The sequence below is a fragment of the Gadus macrocephalus genome, chromosome 9 (assembly GCF_031168955.1).
Source record: "Gadus macrocephalus chromosome 9, ASM3116895v1".
NCBI classification, from domain to species: Eukaryota; Metazoa; Chordata; class Actinopteri; order Gadiformes; family Gadidae; genus Gadus; species Gadus macrocephalus.
Window position 1 is genome coordinate 8,891,587 of NC_082390.1, and position 19,991 is coordinate 8,911,577.

At 49.4% G+C, this 19,991-nt stretch overlaps 1 protein-coding gene across 1 annotated transcript; it reads right to left on the bottom strand.

The window, feature by feature from the left end:
* Positions 1-45: 45 nt before the first annotated feature.
* LOC132465045 (CUGBP Elav-like family member 2) lies at positions 46-18,016 on the bottom strand. The gene is made up of 3 exons (XM_060061718.1): positions 17,722-18,016; positions 6,234-6,430; positions 46-2,502 (listed from the first exon to the last, which is right to left on the bottom strand). Exons 1-3 carry the CDS (start codon positions 17,832-17,834, stop codon positions 2,324-2,326), a joined length of 489 nt encoding a protein of 162 aa, XP_059917701.1. The 5' UTR covers positions 17,835-18,016; the 3' UTR covers positions 46-2,323.
* Positions 18,017-19,991: the final 1,975 nt, after the last annotated feature.

Below are 19,991 nucleotides of genomic sequence, written 5' to 3' on the forward strand. Positions count from 1 at the left end.
CTGTCGCCTTGCTTGTCGGACTCCGCCGTTGGTGTGTGAATGTGGGCATGAATGGGTGAATGTTTGGCAATATTGTAAAGCGCTTTGAGTGCCCGCTGGTTAATAAGGCGCTGTATAAATGCACTCCATTTATTTTAGATGCATGTCATTATGGGCAGGTATGTTATCTTTGGGATGGGCCGTCTGCAGGGGGACTGGAGACCTCGGGCTCGAACCCAGAGCCCTTGGGCTGGGAGTCCAAAACCCTGACATCTATCCTGCTTCTAGTCCCTGTGTGTCCGCCTCACGGCCGCAGGAGAATATTCCCCAAGGCAGTGGTGATGCTTCCAGCCTCTCAACTCACTTCACACCGCGGCCATCTGTATTCAGTTATGCATTGATCTTTTTGTAATAATAATATATACATGTCCAGGGCGCTTCTCTTCTTAGGCAGGAAGTGAATCCAATATAAAGCACAGCGGACAGGAAACAAGAAGGGGCGAAGGAAACGAGGCTAAAACAATCAGTGGAAGGCGACTGATGAGGAAGGAGGCAGTCAGTCCAGGACCGCTCCATAATAAGAACCACGGGTCGTAAAAACAGCAAACCAATTAAGCGAGCACTCTTTCCAAAGGCCAGTCGTCGTCGTCCTGGAACCCGGAACGCTCACGGCTATCCTCTTTAAGCTGTTCCAATTTCTACCCAAATTGGCCCTCGGCTGCTTCTGAAACATCATCAACTTCAATGATTGACAATGAGAAACTGAATTATAATAACTACGACTAACAGGAATGCGGTGTAACAAGTCTTGGGGCCACATCATTTAAAGAACGCTCACTCAAGAGTCTCATTCGCACTCTTTTGGTCACAGGTTGTTCCTGAAGATCATCCATCCTAAAACACACAAGGCCATTGGGTGAACTCCTTAATCCTCCGCTAAACATACCCAGTGCATCCCTCTGATATTGAGTTCACCTAGACTCTGCATTAGCCACCCACCCAATTCCTCCGACGCACAAATTTTATTTTGTACGTCCTGCTACTTAAAAATAGTACTTAGCATGTTGTTGCGTCTTATCCTAGCTATCTATGTTGAGTATGGGGAGTGGGTTAACAAAGTGATTGTTAGTGCTTAGCACTTGTTGTATGAACATCCTTACTGTATCGACAGCAATATATTGTCGTTTCTCTTTCTTCTGACAAACGTACTTATTGTAAATCGCTTTGGTTAAAAAGGCGATTATCGCCCTAAATGTAGAGCATAAAGCAGATCCAAAGAGACGTTTTCATTTCTACTTCTCCACCTCCTCCTCTTCCCCTCCTGGAGGAGCAGCAGACAGAGAGGTAGGGGGGGGGCAACAGATGGCCGCGCTGCGTGGCGGCTCGCTGGCACGGGCGATCAGGCAGGAGGAGGTGGCACAGACGGAGGGACGCAGCCACACCGGCCTCCCCGCTGCCGCCGCACCACCGGCCCGCCAACCGCCGCCGCCGCCCGCCAACAGCCCAGAGGAGGGGAGGAGCAGAGAGGAGCTGAGCCGCCGCCGCCGGCCAACAGCCCGGAGGAGCCGGGAGGCACCGGCGTCGGCTCAGCTCCTCTCTGCTCCTCCCACACCACCACTTTGTTTTGAAAGGGCAGATCTGATTGATGGCGTGACAGGGAAAGTAGTTATTTAAGTACAGTCCACTACATTCGATCCGTCAGCCCCAGTTCGACTCAACCAGCCACCCCTCTCTCTCTCTCTCTCTCTCTCTCTCTCTCTCTCTCTCTCTCTCTGATAGTGTTGATTTAATGACGGGCTGAGGGGTGTTGCTATGGATTTAATTGATTGGAAGGTGTGATTTTGAACGAGCAATCAGTGGGGAACATGTTGACGGTTTAACAAGCTATCGCTTCTCTTGGTTGACCGGGCTTTAGCCCGTCGATAAATCAGGTGACCAAGGAGCAGGACCGGCAGACCCCCACTCACGTCTCCACACAAGGAGAGCAACATGTGAAGGGAGCAAGGAGAGCAACATGCGAAGGTAAAGGATCCAAGGGAAGGGGTATTTTTAGGAGACTGCGTGTTGATTAAACGTGTTAGACGAGTGTGAGTGAGAGTGTGAGGGTGAGAGAGCGTGTGCAGCATCTCAGGCAGCGTGATCACCCCATTTTAAGTCTTTAGGTTGTTCAGTGCATTCTGTGGAATTTTTAGTAGGCTGCATGTTTATTAAGCATGTGAGAGGGAGTGTGAGAGAGAGTTAGTGTGATAGAGAATGTGTGTGCATGTGTGTGTGTGCAGAATCTCAGGCAGCCTGATCACCCCACTTTAAGTCTTTGTGTTGTTCACTGGATTCTGGTGTATTTTTAGGAAGCTGCATGTTTATTAACTGTGTGTGTGAGTGAGTGAGTGAGTGTGAGAGTGAGAGAGTATGTTTGCATCATCTCAGGCAGCCAACTCACCCCACTTAAAGTCTTTATGTTGTTCAGTGCATTCTGAGCCTCCAGTGCCGCTTTCCTCTGGTAGAAGGTTACAAAACAGCAGCCTGCAGAGAGAGAGAGACAACACATGAACGGGGGTCATGTTCCCATTGGCGGACACACTGCGGAGGGCCAGCATCGAGGAGCAGGAACACTAACGGACAAACGCCTGCATGCCAGCTGTCACATGGCGCCGACCATGTGACCAGATATTCTTAGCACCGTCGGTTAGCCGGCTAACTGCCCGGGCCGAGCGGACCAGATAACAAGATGTGTGCGCAGGACGCGTCGGCAGGGGCTCGCGCCGAACACCGAGCCCCACGGAGGCGTGGGGGGGGGGGGAAACGGGTCAGCGCCGAACCAGCCACCCAGGGCTGGCAGGCCTCATGGAGCACGAGTCACACGTTTCAAACAACACACAAATGACACACACCACTTTCCCCAAACCCCCGTTCACAAGCCCACGCATGGGAATCATGGAAATTGCACAAAGAGAGGAGCAGGAAGGGAGAGAGAGAGGGAGGGAGGGAGAGGGAGGGAGAGAAGCAGAGAGATAGGGAGGGAGAGAGGAGGAGAGTGGGGCAGAGAGAGAGCAGGATAGGGAGGGAGTGAGGCAGAGAGGGAGGGAGTGAGGCAGAGAGAGAGGGGGAGAGGCACTGAGAGAGAGGGGGGAGGGAGTGAGGCAGAGAGAGAGAGTGAAAGAGGGGGGAGGGAGTGAGGCAGAGAGAGGGGGGAGGGAGGAGGGAGAGGCCTAGAGAGCGTGAGAGGGAGGGAGGCAAAGAGAGGGAGAGGCACAGAGGGAGGGGGAAGGAAGGGGAGAGGGGCCGGGTTAGGCAATGGGGGAGGGGTGATGGAGAAAAGAAGAGCAGGAAGGGAAAGGGGGGGCTGGGTGGGGGGAGAGCGAGCGAGGAGAGAGAGAGAGAGAGAGAGAGAGCCTCTCATCCCTGCGTCCCAGCAGAGCGCCAGAGGCATTCCAGCCTGTCAGTTTCAGCGGGCTGGGGAAGTGAGGGCTGCTGCAGCGTCTCTGACCTACATAGTGTGTATTATGCCGTTACTGGCGCTCCCAGGCTGGGGGTTGTGCGCGTGTGTGTGTGGGGGGCTGTTGAACTCTAATATGCATCGAGTTCCTCTCCCCCTCGCTCGCTCCCTCCCTCCCTCCCTCCCTCCCTCCCTCCCCTCTCAGAGTGGCTCTCTCTCCCTCTCCCTCCCTCCCTCCCTCCCCTCTCAGAGTGGCTCTCTCTCCCTCTCCCTCCCTCGGCCCTCCCCTCTCAGAGTGGCTCTCTCTCCCTCTCCCCTCCCCTCTCAGAGTGGCTCTCTCTCCCTCTCCCTCCCTCTGCCCTCCCCTCTCAGAGTGGCTCTCTCTCCCTCCCTCTGCCCTCCCCTCCCCTCTCAGAGTGGCTCTCTCTCCCTCTCTCTCTCTCTCTCCTCCTAGAGTGGCTCTCTCTCCCCCTCCCTCCCAGAGTGTCTCTCTCCCTCCCTCTCCTCTCAGAGTGGCTCCCTCTCCTCTAGCCCCCGCCTCCGAGCCACACTGCTTATCAGATGGTTTCCAACCAGACCTGTGGTGGATGTGACCTAAAAAATATTGATTTCTTTCAAAAGATAGAATAGGGATCGCTCAGCCAGCTCCGGCTGGCAGAAGATTTGAGAAATATACAACCGATCAAAATGGAAGTGTGGATTACAGTGCTCTTGACGCCATTAGTCAAAACAAAATACAAGATGGAGGGCATGGGAGGGGGGGGGGGGGTAGAGGGGTTTATTATTTGATGTGCAGACAAAGTGCAGACCGGAGGGGGGATCTTCTTCGGGAGGGGGTGGGGGCAGGCTTCTCCAGGTTCAGTTAAACACAGTTTTAACACCACTCAGAGCACAATACTTCCCTAAACGAGGGCTCAGCCTGGGTCGTTAGCGCAGGTTTCGGTCTCTGCTACGATGCTGGGCTTAAGACCAGATCGTCGGCAAGAACCACCAATTAGTTTGGAATCTAATGAATATTCTTAATATAGGGATTAATTAAATTACACTTTTAGCACCGACAGTTTTTTTTACCAGGATCTTAATTTGGTAGGACAGTCGGCAACGTGCAGTTATGCCGTGCTCAGAGCTAGCAAGCTAACAAGCCAACAAGCTAGCGAGCCAAGCTAGTTGATCTCAGCCATGCTGCTCGCCTGACAACAAAAGTATGGTGCAGAGCGAACCGCCAGGGCAGTGGTCCGCAGCTCGTCCATAACATCGAACATCATCCAAACGTGAATAGACAGAATAAAAAACCACCATTACTAGTTTGTTTCTTTTAACATTCTTGCTCTCCCGATAGTCATAAAATAATATCGAAGACCTAGGCAGATAATTTGCAAGACTTTGCGAATGCCTTTTCAGGGATTTAAATTGATATTCTTTAATCAAACACTTTAATACTTTTAATAGCCCCCCTGCTGGGTGTCGTTATTCCTCAGCATCGCACTGGGGGCAGAGTAGGAGGCTCACCTCCTGGGGCCGGGGCAAGCCGAAAGGGCTCCAGTGATCAGTCTGGATTATCAGTTGGAATACATTAACATTGCATTAACATGTCAATAGGCCATCACAGCTGACACCGCGGCCGGGGGGGGGGGGGGGGGGGGGGGGCGGCTATAAGGGAGGCTTTGAACCATTCATGGCCTCACAGGGGGACTCACAATGTCTCCTGTATGCACGCCGCCACACAGCGACCTGGGAGACGCACCACCGCCTCACACAAACGCACAACAGTCTCCAGGGGACGCTTGAGATTCGTTTAAGTCCTGAGCATGTGAACCACGTGAACCCGGAACGGAGGAAGTCTAGAGGCAGCCTGCTACAGAGCGGAGGTCTATAGGTAGACCACTGCCCGGAACGGAGCAGGGGGCTGGGCTGCTCCAGTACATGGCCACGCTTGGCCTACCTGACTAAATCCCGGTGACAAGCCTCAAGACTGCACTGCACAGATTACAGCCATACCCCCCAGCCCAGCCCGTTTTTCCGGTTTGCTGCGAGACGGCCGGGCCAGATAGACCCTGCGACATCAAAGCGGAGGCCCAACATCAAACCCACAGGGCGGATTAAGGCTTCAGACCATAGCAGGGTCAACTGAGCATAGGAGGAATGGAAATGTGCAGGACGTGCTCAGGCTGACAGTTCTACAGGAGCTGCCCATCACCCTGCATTGTGTTATCAGAGGCTCTCTCTCCCCCTCTCTCTCTCAGGGTGGGATCCCCACTCCACTGTCTCCCCCTAATTGCAGCCTAAACTGAATCTCTCGACTCGAGCACTCTTTCTAAAAAGGTGAGTGCATCGTTGGATGTCTTAATAGGAAATTGCAGTCGAGCAACACTCTTAGCCCACACTCGCGTTACACGAGGCTACACTCTGAGCCGTGTGTTGCAGAGCAAAAGCCTTCATTTCCATAATGCGAGGTTACACAAATGCAGCTTCCATTTTAGCGCCACCACACCAGAAAGGCAAGAGGCGATTGGATCATCTGTGTCCGTTAAGCATAATAATAAAACCCAGCGGTATTGCATGTTGCATACACAGGCCGGGGGACATTGTGTTGCAGTCCAACGATGCAACGCTCTGCAAAACACAAGAGTACCGGACAAACAGTGCAGCAGACGGCCGACATTTTCTGGCCGGCGATGGAGCTCTGTTGGAATATATTGTAGCGGACCGCTGGTGCGTGGCCATCTGAGGTGTACCGGGGGGGGGGGGGGGGGGGGGAGAGAGGGAGTCAGGGGGGAGGCAGAGGGCCAGCTGGCGCCGGCCGGGCCCTGGCACATACCTTTGCTCTGCGGGGGGTTCTGGGTGCGGTCGCGGAGGATGTTGATCTGGTGCACGGCGCCGAAGGGTTCGAACAGCTCCTTGAGCTCCGTCTCGGACCAGGAGCGCGGGATCTGCCCCACGAACATCTTGATGGAGTCGTGGTCCGGCTGGTCAAGGTGCTCCACGGAGCCGTTCAATTTGCTCCCATTGCCGTTGCTGAGGGGGGCACAAGAACGAGAGAGGCGTGGTTAGTAGGAGTGGGGAGATATATCGTCGCTCTTCTTCGTATGATATGAGAAACGATACACTGGCACTTCTCATGCCCAGGAAATATCGCTCGGAATTCGAGGTGGAGCTCAACACATGAATGAGGAAAATGTAGCTTAAGTTAACGAGTTAAAGTCGAGTAACTGAAAAACTCACGGTCAGTTTGTATTCATCGTTAGTCATATCATGCAGCTTTATAGGATTGTCAAAAAATATATTGATTATCGCAGAATGGCGGCAAACCGATATTATTGGTATCGTGGGCCTGTATCGCGTATCGTATCATAAGGTACCCTGTGATTCCCACCCCTAGTGTTTAGTATTCCCAGACGGGGACAATCTCATGTCAATCCCTCTTCCTGTTGGGGTGGAATTCATCCATCTCGGAGACCCGCAGAAAGACATCCATCAAAGACCAGATTGATTTCTGAAATGAAGTGACAGGGGATGACTAATGACCTGCACCAAAGATTTTGTATATAAAAAAAACTACAAAAAACGTGCCAAACCTTTTTATATACATCCATTTATAAATAAATACTCATGCCCAACCAGTCTATCGTTTATTTAAAACAACCCTTCATTGTAACGTCCGTATGATCCAGAGACCGGCAGCAGAAACAGCGCAGTTGAATTAACGGAGGAAGAGCGATTGTTCTTGGGGTTCATCTCTCTGTTCTACGGCCCTGCTCCACATTATAGACCCGTATGTGATGTGAAGCACAACCAATGGAATGAGTTCAATGACGTACGTTGTCCTTTATAAATCTAAGAGATAAGACTAAGGGCCATTGGTGACAGTTTAGGGATGATACTAATGTGTGAACCCGTTTCAGATATTGGAATGAAATCACAGCAGTACTTTAATCCCTGGACCCATCCCGGCCTATTATACTGTTAGGGGCCATTAAAGCTGCCCTACTGAAATATGTGCAGTCCAGACAACATTAAATAATATCGAGCACGCCTTGTCCTGGTTTGCGTAGTCGCTGATGCCTGGGAGTTTGATTTACGGTCATGTACGCTGCCAAGAACCAATGGGGAGGTTTCCCTGGCTAAATGATTGGCGGTCTGTCCTAGTTCACAGTGACGACGATAGAAAACGACATCAATTTACCTCCATGGCTCGCCCAGACAACTGATAAATAGTGCTGCATGACCCGAGGAGTAAGGTAAACGCTCAAGCTTGTTGTGAGGACCAAGGAGGAAACGCAGTGAAATTATTGAGGATTATATGGAAATGATACATACAGGGATTAAAGTGAAAAAAAATCTTCTGACTGAAATTGTATTCACGCTACAGCCAAGTCACGTGCAGTGTGTGAAACATGTTCCAGGTTAGGTTACTTGACACCTGCTTAAGAAATACAAATGTATAAGACATCAGCACCAAATGCAGCCATCACGTTTAAATGCTCGACCAATACTGTTTTACAGGAGGAGGATTTTAAACAGCTGTTCTTTTGCATCTATTGCAATTTTTTTGTTGTCTTTTCAATTAGACTAAGAATTTTTTTTTGCAAAGCTTTTTTTGTGTTTTATCAATATCCGATACATCAGAGCCGTCAATCATTATAAGGGAGTTCATACTAACTTTCGCTCTGACACTCAACACTAACACAACAAAGAGACGTAAGATGTGGCGCGAAAATGGTGTGTATATAAATACATTTGTATATAATATATTTAATATATAATCGGGATGTACATTAAAATGCTTGTGTTTTCAGTCAATTTTAACGGTAGACCTTTTAAATACTCACTATATAATTTGACAATTTTACCGGCGTTGACGTATGACGACATAATACACGCGTGTATGTCCATGTTCGAAACTGCATACTACCGTACTGCCGACTACATACTGCGCAGTATGTACTGTATACTGCATACTGAATGTGGGATTCAGTATGCAGTATACAGCAGACCGACTGCACCGCAGTATACAGTATGCAAGTTTCCCAGAATGCATTTCGCGGCAGCGGTAGCGGTAAAGCTGCTAAAAGCCGTTTTAATTCTCGCTTCAGTGCTGTTAATACATCACTTTCTTAAGTTTTAATATTTTTTTATGCGAGAAAGTACCTATTTAGATCCTTAATATGCGATTAGTTTATCCAAATGACGCCTGTTTGTAAATTTGTCCCGACGTTATCGGAGATGTGAAGTGGCCTCTGAACTCCAAATGACGGAAATCCGTCGTAGCGACGGAGAACTTTAATCCATGTACATTTGCACAAATATAATTTTGCCAGCAAGGAAATTTAAATCGGGGAGAGATTCATTTCACAGAATTGACAGCAACTGTCAGACCTCAATGTATGCATTTTCAGTCTGTAGATAACTTTGGTAAAGGGATTAGAGTCAGAAACAGGACGATTCCAACCCGCTCTAATTTAAGAATCAGCATTTCGGAAACGGGAAGCCATCAGGCCACCGCTGGAAGGCGTTTTGCTGCAGAAGGCGAGAAGACGCATACTCAAAACCACATATTGACAAACAGTCAACGTGGGACGGGAGGGGGCTAGCAAAAAGAAGTGTAGTGATATAGATAAGTGTCCCACTCAATAACACCATCTTCCATCAGGCAATGTCCCTGGGCCAGGTGAGAATAGGAGCAAGACTGCAGTTTATCCTTCCCTCCGCACACAGATACGATGCGAGGCAGGACGGGCAAGTTAGCACTACTGGCAGACATGTTTTCAGGAGAAGGGTCATATAAATCAAAAGGCCATCGCTGACACCGTGAAGGCAAGGCAGAGATCACAAGACCTGGTGTCGATTCAGAACATGGGACTCCATTAGCTCCAGAGACATGCAACACCACTCACATTTTATGCTACTTTTTACTTTCCTACCACAAGGCAACAAAGGAAGGCGGGGGGGGGGGTACACTAAAGAAAAGCTACAGAGTAGAGATTAAATAAATAAAGGAAGTGATTAACAGCATGCCGACCTTTGGACACGAGCCATCCACCTCTTACACATCGATCCCAAGCGTTCGGCAGAAACGCCAAACTCCTTTAAGGATTTAAAGGACATGCTGAAGACTCCCACTCGGACACCGCGCCTCGGTTATCCAACGCTCGTAACGTCTTCAGAGATTTTCCTTTCTCACTAACACAACGGGTCCAGAGAAGGTCGTAAGTCAGCAAAATCGGAACAAAAGAAAAAAAAAAGACACCTCAATGGGGGCTGTAGCCCCCCTCCCCAACAGCTATGGAGAACCGCAGGGGTGTAGCTTGGAACCTGGCAGAAACCTGGCTTTAGTAGACCCCGTGTCGTCCGCGGTGCGTCTCCTCCGCAGGCATTTTGGCGATGGTACAGGGAGTAACCTACAGCGTCTTCGCCCCGGCGGGGGGAACAATTACATATTGTTCCCCCCTGCTGGAGAACGCTGTCCACCGGTCCCTGGGCAGAACAATGGGCCGAGTCAGAGGGATGCTGGGGAGCTTGCTGGGGGCTGAGTCTAGCAGGGCCACGACACTGTGGTACGTGACACCATTTATCCACACTCACGCCCCGGGCTCTCAACGCCATTTTGCAGAGGATGCCACCTCTCTGCGGGCATAGGCACAAGACTCTTAAGATGTGTAAGGAATTGTTTACACGCTTCATTAGAGGAGAGAGAGCATCAACGTTTAGCCTGCCAACCTACGAAGCTAGGAAGGACAATAATGACAAGATAAGGCCCTCATAAAGCTACCGTTTTTGATGTGCCCTCCCACCTAGTGAAACACTTTAAAGTGCATGCTTTACCGCCGCCTGGCAGTGTACTCATAAGGACACAGCGTTTGATGAACACACTCGTGATGTGAAGCACAGGAACACACACACTCTCTCCAGCGGCCCACGCAGCCGGAGGCGGGGAACACGGTGTACGACGATTTCGAACATTCCTAATGCAGCTATTGGATACGACAGCCGTCTCCTTCCAAGACGCCCCAGAGCAGCTGAGAAGTAATTCGGTGCCGCGGCGACGGTGGCATACCTGCTGTCGCGCTAGCACATAAACCACATGATGTATCAGGGCCATGTGGCCGCCCAGTCACTCCCCTGACCTTAGAGCCGAGCAACCGGACCGCGCCCGCCCAGACCCCCGGTGAGTGACATCTTCATGCAAAAATTAGGACGCATCTCTCAACCTCCACCGGCCCGTCACTATGTAAATAACATTTGTCATATCGAGGGGGTTATCGCCACGCCGACCCACTCCGAAGATAAGTGGTGATGTTTACCTCTTGATGCTCCCCTTCCTTACTTTGATCAAATGCATAATAAATAAAGGACATGAATGCACAATTGGGAACCCATTGGGGCCCATTCTGCAGCCATCGGGTTGCCGTTCTTAAAGCATGTATTTTGAACGTGCAAGGGAGGATCTATGGGAGAACACGTACCGCCAGGAGACGCCTCCTCGTCTTGCTTAATGGACCAGTTTCGACCCCACTCCCTAAAGGTTAACGTGCACATGGTGGGACATCTCCGTCATGCTTTTTTGGGGGGGGATGAGGAATGGTTTATTACTGTAGATATAGCTTGAATAACAATGACATTTAAATCAATGGCTCTCCAAAGCACTTAAATGCTAAAATTGGTATCACAAATGAGCCATGAAGAAGACATGAAATCTGACACATTAAGGTGCCATCGTACAGGACCTCCCTCCACATGGGTCCACTGTGACCCAGTTTCCATTGTTATTGCTTTTGATTGAGACAGACATGTTCAATCAGCCAGTGAATGGCCCCCGTGTTAAAAGATAGCCAGCATCCGATGACAAGGCCCGCCCCATTTACCGCCATAACCAAGCGCTCCCTGCCAGATATGGACGAGCCTGCCTCGAGTAGGGCCCAGAGTCGATGAATAGTTAAATCTCCTTGCAACCAAATCAACTCTTGCTCACAGTGCTCAGTGACAGAGCATGAATGCAAATCTTTAGGCGGCCCTCCTTGGCAGGAGAAGTATTCACAACCGGCCCCTTCAGATGTAGAGACAAACGGCATACTAAAAGGCAGCAATTAGCACATGCTTTCTTTAGAAAGGAAGCTAATTGCATTGACTTACCATTATCCCAGCATGCCAAAACCAGCCTTTATATTCTTGTGCATGATTTAAGAATTATTCAATACTGAATGGTCACACACACACAAATTGCATTTAGTGCAGAGTTTCCCCCATCTGCCTCATTCCCAGAGAGAAATGCTACACTTTTCTCTGCGGGGCGCTTAATTAAGCATGGAGCTTATCTACCGCTGCAGCTGACCCCAGCGCCACAGGAAACGACTTTGTATGGGCGGCAGATACGGTTGACATGTGGTACACCAGCCCCATGCTGACCATCATGTGAGGCATCGCTATCCCTTTAGCTTTGAGCCCAGCCATCTTAAGAGCAACGGCCACCTTTACAATGTGTGGCAGTCTGGTAGTATTGCTAGGAAAAGCTGATTTGACAATTGGGACACATTTTATGGGTAGATCAGGGTATTGTCATACGTCAGATTATGGTCATGGCCACACCCCTCTCTGGCAAACACACAATGGCGCTTAGTAGCAGTATCTTTACAAGAGATTGGCGACTGGGGATGGCTCAATCGGGTGGGCAGCACAATGGGTTTCACGTGTTGCTTGTGAAACCAATCCAACAGGAAATAGGCTTGCCTGAAACAATGCATGGAGACCTTCAATCTTTTTACATGAAACTAAAGGGTCGTGCTTAACGGCTGCACCGATAACAAATAAATAAGAGATCACTAGCGCAGTGTACATTGGAATCCTAGGATATTTATTTTTCTATTTGCAAAGTCATTGACCTCAACAACAAGCCATTACCAATTGTGTTCATCCAAATCCAATTTGCTTAATGTCCTTGAGAACAGGAGTTTGTGGTTGTGGAGCAGCAAGTGTAAGCAGCCAGACAACATTTCAATTCATATTCACAATTGGGCCTGCTCTACTTTGAGATCAGTAATATCAAATTCTAAAAGGACCAGATATAGATTCTGCCCTTCCCTTATGTCCTGTTCTACATGTAAATATACCGTTGCATAGCTAGGCCCAATGCACCGTTTACACATTGCCATGAGCTTGTAAACATAAGATATGGCTATACATCTTTCTGATGTTCCACAAGGAAGATAATCTATTGATTTCATACTTGGTGAATGTTTAGTAATGATATTCTACCATTAGTAATGCTATAAACAAAAAGGAGTAATAGCACAATAAAACTATTTAAAACAAACGCAGCCGCCTCCTTGGTTTGGCAACATCAATGTTTGATGGCATGTGCGTGACTAACGGCATATCAAACCTACTCCGTGCATAATAATAAATATTAATGAACATAAATAACACTAATAAATTCTTTATATTAAGCTACACACCAAGCTAGTTATTATTGGGTCTATAAACTGTCAACATGCAAGAAATGGCGGAAACGAAGCCAGCTTTATGTGAGAATTGATGAGGGTTGCAGAAGACCTTGGACACAGCTGGGTTGTGCAACACAGCCCCATTCTTGTGAAATACCGAACCAAAGAACTCATTTGAGAAACATCCTGTGTGAACTGCCAGCCAAACCACAGCAGCAGCATCGAACCAGCACAGTACGTTGAACTTCTTACAGCCTCTGTTGTCGTCAAACTGGGACCTTCTCAACCTACCAAAGGCCCGGCCCTGCTCCCCTGCTCACGGCGAGAGAGGAACAGGTGACATGCCAGAGACCAGAGCCCCTTGCCTTCAACATCTGTCCATGCTGGCACTTTCCCACAGCCGTGTCACAGGAGTGAACAGCTGGTGTGGTGTGCACGGCGTCAGACCTGGTGGCAAAAGGCCGAAGCTGCCCACAGATCAACAGCTCCCGGGCCACGACAAAGGGATCACCTCTGCGCTTATCTTGTCCGATGCAATGTCCCCGCTTGTTGCTACAGGATATCGCTTAAGCCCGGATAGTGGCTCTCACCGGCCACGAGGGGATAAATCAATCAAACACAGCTCGCTAAGGGTGGATCTAATTTCTCACGTCGTCTCTGGGCCCAGCGTTTCCCTAATGCACGCTGCAAAGTTATGGCTTTGGTAAACCCCCACCACCCATGCATATGGACAGCAGATGACTTGATCTTTTGGACCAATTATGTGTCGTTGTTGGATGATTTGTCGTTAATAAATCCAATGTGGACGTTTGTATGGGAAGCCAATAATGTGCTCCAGTTATTAAACTGGTTGTTGTTTTAGGTTATACTCCTACATTTGGATCCTACCACCATGGACAATTGGTCCAGCCCTCACGACCAGTGAGTCAACAAACAACATGTGACGGTCAGCATCGACTGAACGAGGATTGATCAACGTTTTTAGGTTATATGGGAAAGTAAGGGCTGATGGGGTAATAAACGTCCTCCTATTAGTATTTAACATGGTGTATTTCAGTTGGTAACTATGCAATAGCAGTTACCAACTGAAACATACCATGGTTAAACACTATTTAACGTTCACGAAAGCAACATGAATGTCTATTAAATATTAACATCAGGATTAGCTGAAAACACGGAGGCATCGCCGTGACCTCGATACATGTAAACATTAATAATGTATGTAGGGTACTTTGTTAAGAGAGCCCAAGCGGGCCGGGTCCCGGGTCACGGGGACCGCGGTCCGCCGCCATGAGGACGGCGTCACGGCCGCGGTCACATGACCCCAACCCCGACCACCAACGACGGCTCGACCACGTGCTGCTGTTGCGAGCCCCCCGCGCGCAACATGGAGCCCGGGAGAACACCCATCAATTCCGGGCGAGCTAGCTAGAGCATGAAGCTACAACGCTAGCATTGAGCTACGACGTTAGCATTGAGCTACGACGTTTGCATCGAGCTACGACGTTAGCATTGAGCTACAACCTTAACACAGAGCTACCACCGCTAACACTAAGCTACAACCGCTAACACTAAGCTACCACCGCTAACACTAAGCTACAACTGCTACGACGAAGCTACAACCGCTAAGACGAGCAGGGAGGGTCCGGGGAGCGCCAGGCAGACCCAAGCGGGGCTTCTTACTACCAGAGCGGGGTAATTAAAATAAGCGAACCGCGGTTAAACCCGACCACTGCGAGGGACGATTGGCACGTAGACGTGTTTGAAGTGAACGCTGGCCGACGCAGGTCACCGACGCCATGTATTGTCAACGGCGGGCTACGCGTTGCCCTGTGCAGCGCAGCACGACGCCCGTCGCCCTGCGACACCGCGTCGGTAGAAACTCTTTCTGCTCAAACTTTGAGCCGGAAGGAAGTCAGCGGGTTGATGTCTTAAAACATCGGAGAAACGTCCCAGATAAACACCGAATTCGTGTGGTTAATGAGTTAGGTTGTTGGCGGAACTTCTGAGCGCGGGGCGGGCGCTCCGGACGCACATGTTACGACCGTTGGGTCCGAGCGCTGCCCACACTCGGCCTTGTGAGCCGCGGGTCCCGTGACTCGGAGCCGCGGAGAACCGGCGATAGATACGTACACGGACGGGGTCCGTGCGGCGGGCTTAATGGTGTACGATAAGAGGGGTTCGGTGGTGGTGTTGGAGTGGATTAAAGTTGTTGCAGTGGCCGTGGGCGTAGCGCCGTGTGGTGAACGGTGGAGCGGCGTCGAGGCCAGCGGCTCCGGCTCCGCTTTGAGCCGCAGCCGGAGTCGCGGGCCTCGCCGCTCCTCCTCCGTGCATTGCTTTGCGATTAAAATGGCTACCCTTTTCCCTTGTTGTAAAAGTTGAGTTACTTACATCGTTTCGCCCGAACTCATCAGCCGGCTTTCGGCCAGATGGAAATCCAAATCGTACGACGAAGTCATGATCAAAACAACGCCGCGGTGCAGGCAGACAATGAGAAGTGAGCCCCGGTCGAGAGAGACCCGACCACTGCGAGACGGAACGGAACAGGTGCGAGGGGCGTCTTCAGAGTTGCTGCATGCGATGTGAACACGGAGTCGGCCTTGTTTCGCTCTCCTTGTGGCGTCTCCTATCGTCCGTTGAAGTGAGAGTGTGTCTGGATGCCGTCTAACTGGATCCCGTCTCACTGCACACCGAGCTGCAGAACGGCAGAGGCGTGGTCTTTACGCACAGCTTTACGCACGGTCTGAAAACCACGCTGACAGCCCGCTCGTTGATTTGGAGACGGTCGATCGTTATTTTCGTTAAATATCCGTCACTGGCCAACTTATTTGGACCCGGTCGCGCATTGACAGGTAAAACGGAATCTTTATAACGTTTTAAGGACGTCGCAAACCTCTTAAGTGAGAACAAATGTCCCGCACTGTGTTTATTCGGCGCTGCAGCTTTTACTACAGCCTACCGTTTTTTATATTCATTTTTAATATTGAACCAATAACAAGGAAAAGCTGTTTTAATAGGTTTTATCAATTGCGATATCCATTGCAGTTTTGCGTTTAGTTAAGTTATTTAGTTCACCGCGCATACGACATAATTAAACCGCAGTTGTTTATCTGGCAACTTGGATTCCGCCTTTCAGCGGGGTCAAGGGCCATGTTACCTTTTGTATAATGGCTGTTGTGAACATGGGGGAGGGGGAGTCGGCCTTTTGTTGAGCCGGGACTTGTAGGGCGAGGCCTCTCCCACATTGTGGTAGGAGGGGGTGATAGGGGTGCAGTCTTATCATAGTCTAGTGTTATTATCAAACCAGTCCTTTCTGGTTCGGCTGTTGCCTAATTAAAAATATTATTCATAATCCGGGTTAAGATGGAGCTCGTTTATGAAATCTGACTTCATCCTTGTCTCCATAGCGATCTCTCTAGGCAGCTCTACCCCAGTGCTATACATAACCGACTTCTAAAGAGGTTTGTATAATGTGACGTGTGACCTATTTTGCTGTACGTTCAAACAGAGCACAGTATATAACAGCCATTGCCTTGAAGATGGAGAGAGGGAGAGCTTTACCTCCCTGGGGCTTCAGGTTTCATTAAAAAGGACAAAAAAACAAGAGCACCATCCCTTTTCAAACATCCCCATATTGCCTCCCGCCTTGATCTCGAGGGAGCTCATTGAATACATTTGATGTGAAAGGATCTGGACTGTGGTAAATAGACTGTGTTTGGTCTCTGGCTTTAGAGGGAACACACAGACACCGTATGCCTTCGGTGGAATTTGGATGCTGCTGTGTCCACCCCATTGATTGAGTGTGTGGAGGGTTTGGGATATCTGTGGGAGATGTTTGTTTGTTGGGATGGATAACGTGGGTCTACAGCCCTGTTGACAGGACCTTCCCGCTCAAATCTGGTTCTTAATCTCACATTAAAACTATTGTAATCCAATCATAATCCGCCACACGTAGGCTGCTTTTGTGTGTTTGACATCAACGGTTTTTTCTCTGCAGTCTTACAAATCAATTCATCCACTACTCTAACACTCACTCCCACACACACGCGGGACCTAAACAGGTCATGTAAAAATAGGGCAGCCGCAACCTAATTGGGCTACATCATTTATTTCGTGTCTCTGTCTCCTAGAATCTGGTGGAATAGCTTCTCGTCTTGTGCTCTCAGGACTAACACAACAGAGCTCACCGAATGGCGACCACATCTCTCAAAATGGGGAGCAGGAACTTTTCTGAAGAAACAGTTCCAGATAAGTGTTGATGAGACACACATTAACGCCATTGTTGTGTACCGTTGTCTTACAAAAAATAGATATCACATTTTAATAAAAGGATCCTCATCTTATTTTGATTTATCTAAGGTGTATGATATGTGGGTCGTTTCAATGAGCATTTCTTCCCAGTTTTGTTTGGTTTTTTCCTATTCACAAGAGCCCCTGCATTATTGACTTGGCTCCTCTTTTTTATAGCCCATGTAAGGACTTGTTTGTTCCCCACTTTGAAAAAGATGAGCAGACATTCACAGGAGGTAAATAAAGAGCAAACAAGATGTTACTTTAAAACGTAAACACCATTGTCCACCCAACACTAAACAAACAGCCTTCAGGAACACACAACTAACCCATTCTCTTTATTCAGGAGATAACATGTATTCAGAACATTCTCATATTCCTAGATATGATCATCTTTCCAAGCACATACCACACATGACAAAAGATGACAATAACACACGGCATGGCCCAATTCTTCAAATGAAAAACAGCCACACATCCTGTTCCATCCTGCACACAAAGAGGCAGCAGTGATTCGGCTCAGCTCCCAGCTCAGCCAGCCCTAGACGGTTGAACGGGGGGGCCTAGCCCACCACGTACCTTACTGCCAGGTCCTCGTCGCCGACAGAGACGCCGGCCGCGGACGGGGGACAGCGCATGCTGTTGACGTACAAACTCTGCACCAGCGCCAGCTCGGAGGAGTGTTCCAACATTGGTGCTCCGGACAAAACAGAAATCCACCTTGTGCAATGACCACTTTTCCTTTCCTCCTCTCTCTATCCACACTGTGTGTTTCTCTCCCTCTTTGCTCCGCGCGTCTCACTCCCGCCCCCTTCTCTTTCTCCTCGCTTTAGTGCAGCAGAGCGCGCCACCCCCTCCACTGACTGGCGTGGCTGAAATAATCCTGCCTGACAGCTCATCGTGTGCTAATGCATTGTTGAGCCTGTGTCCAACGCCACGGCCCAGGTCGCTTGCTGGAGAGCTGGCCGCCCCAGCAGAAGCACTGTCCTTTCCACTAATTGACAATCCTATCAGAGTGCGGGAGGGGGGGGGGGGGGAGATGGGACTTGGACTTGAACAAGTTTGCGATTGGGATGAGGGTAAATGAGAGCAAATACTGGCACCGGATATAAATATCAGCCCTGTATATGAGCACTCATCCACTTGCACCCGGTCGCTCGCCTTGCCTGGTGTTAGCCCGGTAAGGCCCGTGTAAACACAGAGAGAGGAGAGAGCCAGCAAGACAATGGTTTGTTTTTCTACTTGTATTGTTGTCAGCTGTGTCCATGGGGTCCATTATAGATACAGCATTATACTATTAAGTGGGTTGAGGACACCTGTTTCCAAGGTGTCTATGAGGAGCCCTGTCCCCCCTAGAGCGGTCTGCTGTCATCGTTGGACCACAGACTGCTTTACTGCCGAGCCTCATGACAGACAGGACGACCACATGTGTGACATTCCCACCATGCCAGGAGTTTTGCAATAATCCACTGAAATGCAGAGAGAACAGGCTGTATGCGCTCTGATGTCACCATTATAGCCAGACAGAGGAGGTAAAGATAGCCTTCTGCTAAATCTGTGAGCAGCCATCTTTGATGGCATTCATTTATGTTCCCAAGCAGGGTGATTACATAATCGCTCTCTGGACTTGTGCTTGTTATCCTATGGTCAATGAGAACGGCTGTGGAATACCCTGCCACGGCAGGGTATTCCACCGTTGGCGGGCCCGTTACGCCCCAGGGCCCTCCCCATACTGCTTTGGTTTGGAATAGCGTGCGCTGCAAAAATGTGACATGTGTCTGTGCATGCGTCGCATGTGCAAAACGTTAAAACTGGTTCTACCAAAACAGGAGAAAGTGTTCCCCAGTCCTTCCCCTGAAAGCAGAGCATCAGACACACACACACACACACACACACACACACACACACACACACACACACACACAGATTGCGAGATCCAGAGCACATCTCTGAAGCACACAGCCTTCCGTTCCATCAAAGGCTTTGTGGAGCAGCAATTTGCATGCGAGTAAAAAAAACAACAATAAAAAAAATAAAAACTGATTTGCCTTTCAGGCAGAACTACTGAGGAAGGAGCAGGACACAAAGGCGTGTGTGTGTGGAGTGTTTAGGGCCCGTGTGTGGCTCCATAAACACATGCTCTCCATACAACTCGGAACATTTGCATGTTCACCATCATTTCTGCTAAGCTGCAACAATAACATTAGCCCAGCAGTTTAGATGGGAGGTGTCACTTCAACCTCTGCCTTCCCCCCGGGGGGCTGCCATCTCGGTTCCCTAATAGGGGTTCAGATCCATTAGAGGAACGCAACATTAGCGATAAGATGAGGCCTTAATCATTTCCCCTTCTTTCTTCCCTGTCTTGTGCTGCGTCGTCTACTGGTGTGCGATGCCTGAATTGGCCCTGGTACAACCAGACTAGTTACACAAAGAAATTAAAATTGCGATGAGGGAGGGGGCTAATTCAAACGGGAGGCAGAATGCACGTGCGCGGCCTCAACAGTAATATAAATATAGCGGCTGGCTAATGGGGGCAGGTGCTGCTATCACATGTGGTGATCCCTCAGTCTATGAGTGTGATGGATGATGTTCACTGCATTGGATGATAGTTCATTTGATGATGGTGGAGAGTTCATCGGATGATAGTGAGCTTTTCAGAAGATGGTGAGTTAATTCGATGATGGTGAGTTCCTCGGAGACGGTGGCCTCATTGGATGATGATGTGTTCTTCTGATGATGGCAAGTTAATTTGATCAGGGTGCGTACATCGGCTGAAGGTGAGTTTATTGGATGAAGGGGAGGTCACCGATCTTGGAACAAAGTTGTCATGGAGATCCTGCGTAACCTGT

What these genes read in the sequence shown, in the direction of transcription:
- LOC132465045 (XM_060061718.1), bottom strand. Translation starts at nt 17,834, where the DNA reads ATGTTGGAACACTCCTCCGAGCTGGCGCTGGTGCAGAGTTTGTACGTC. An exon ending in GACGAGGACCTGGCAGTAAG is followed by an intron (nt 6,431 to 17,721) that starts GTACGTGGTGGG and finishes TGCCCCCCTCAG; the next exon opens with CAACGGCAATGGGAGCAAAT. An exon ending in GAACCCCCCGCAGAGCAAAG is followed by an intron (nt 2,503 to 6,233) that starts GTATGTGCCAGG and finishes CTCTCTCTGCAG; the next exon opens with GCTGCTGTTTTGTAACCTTC.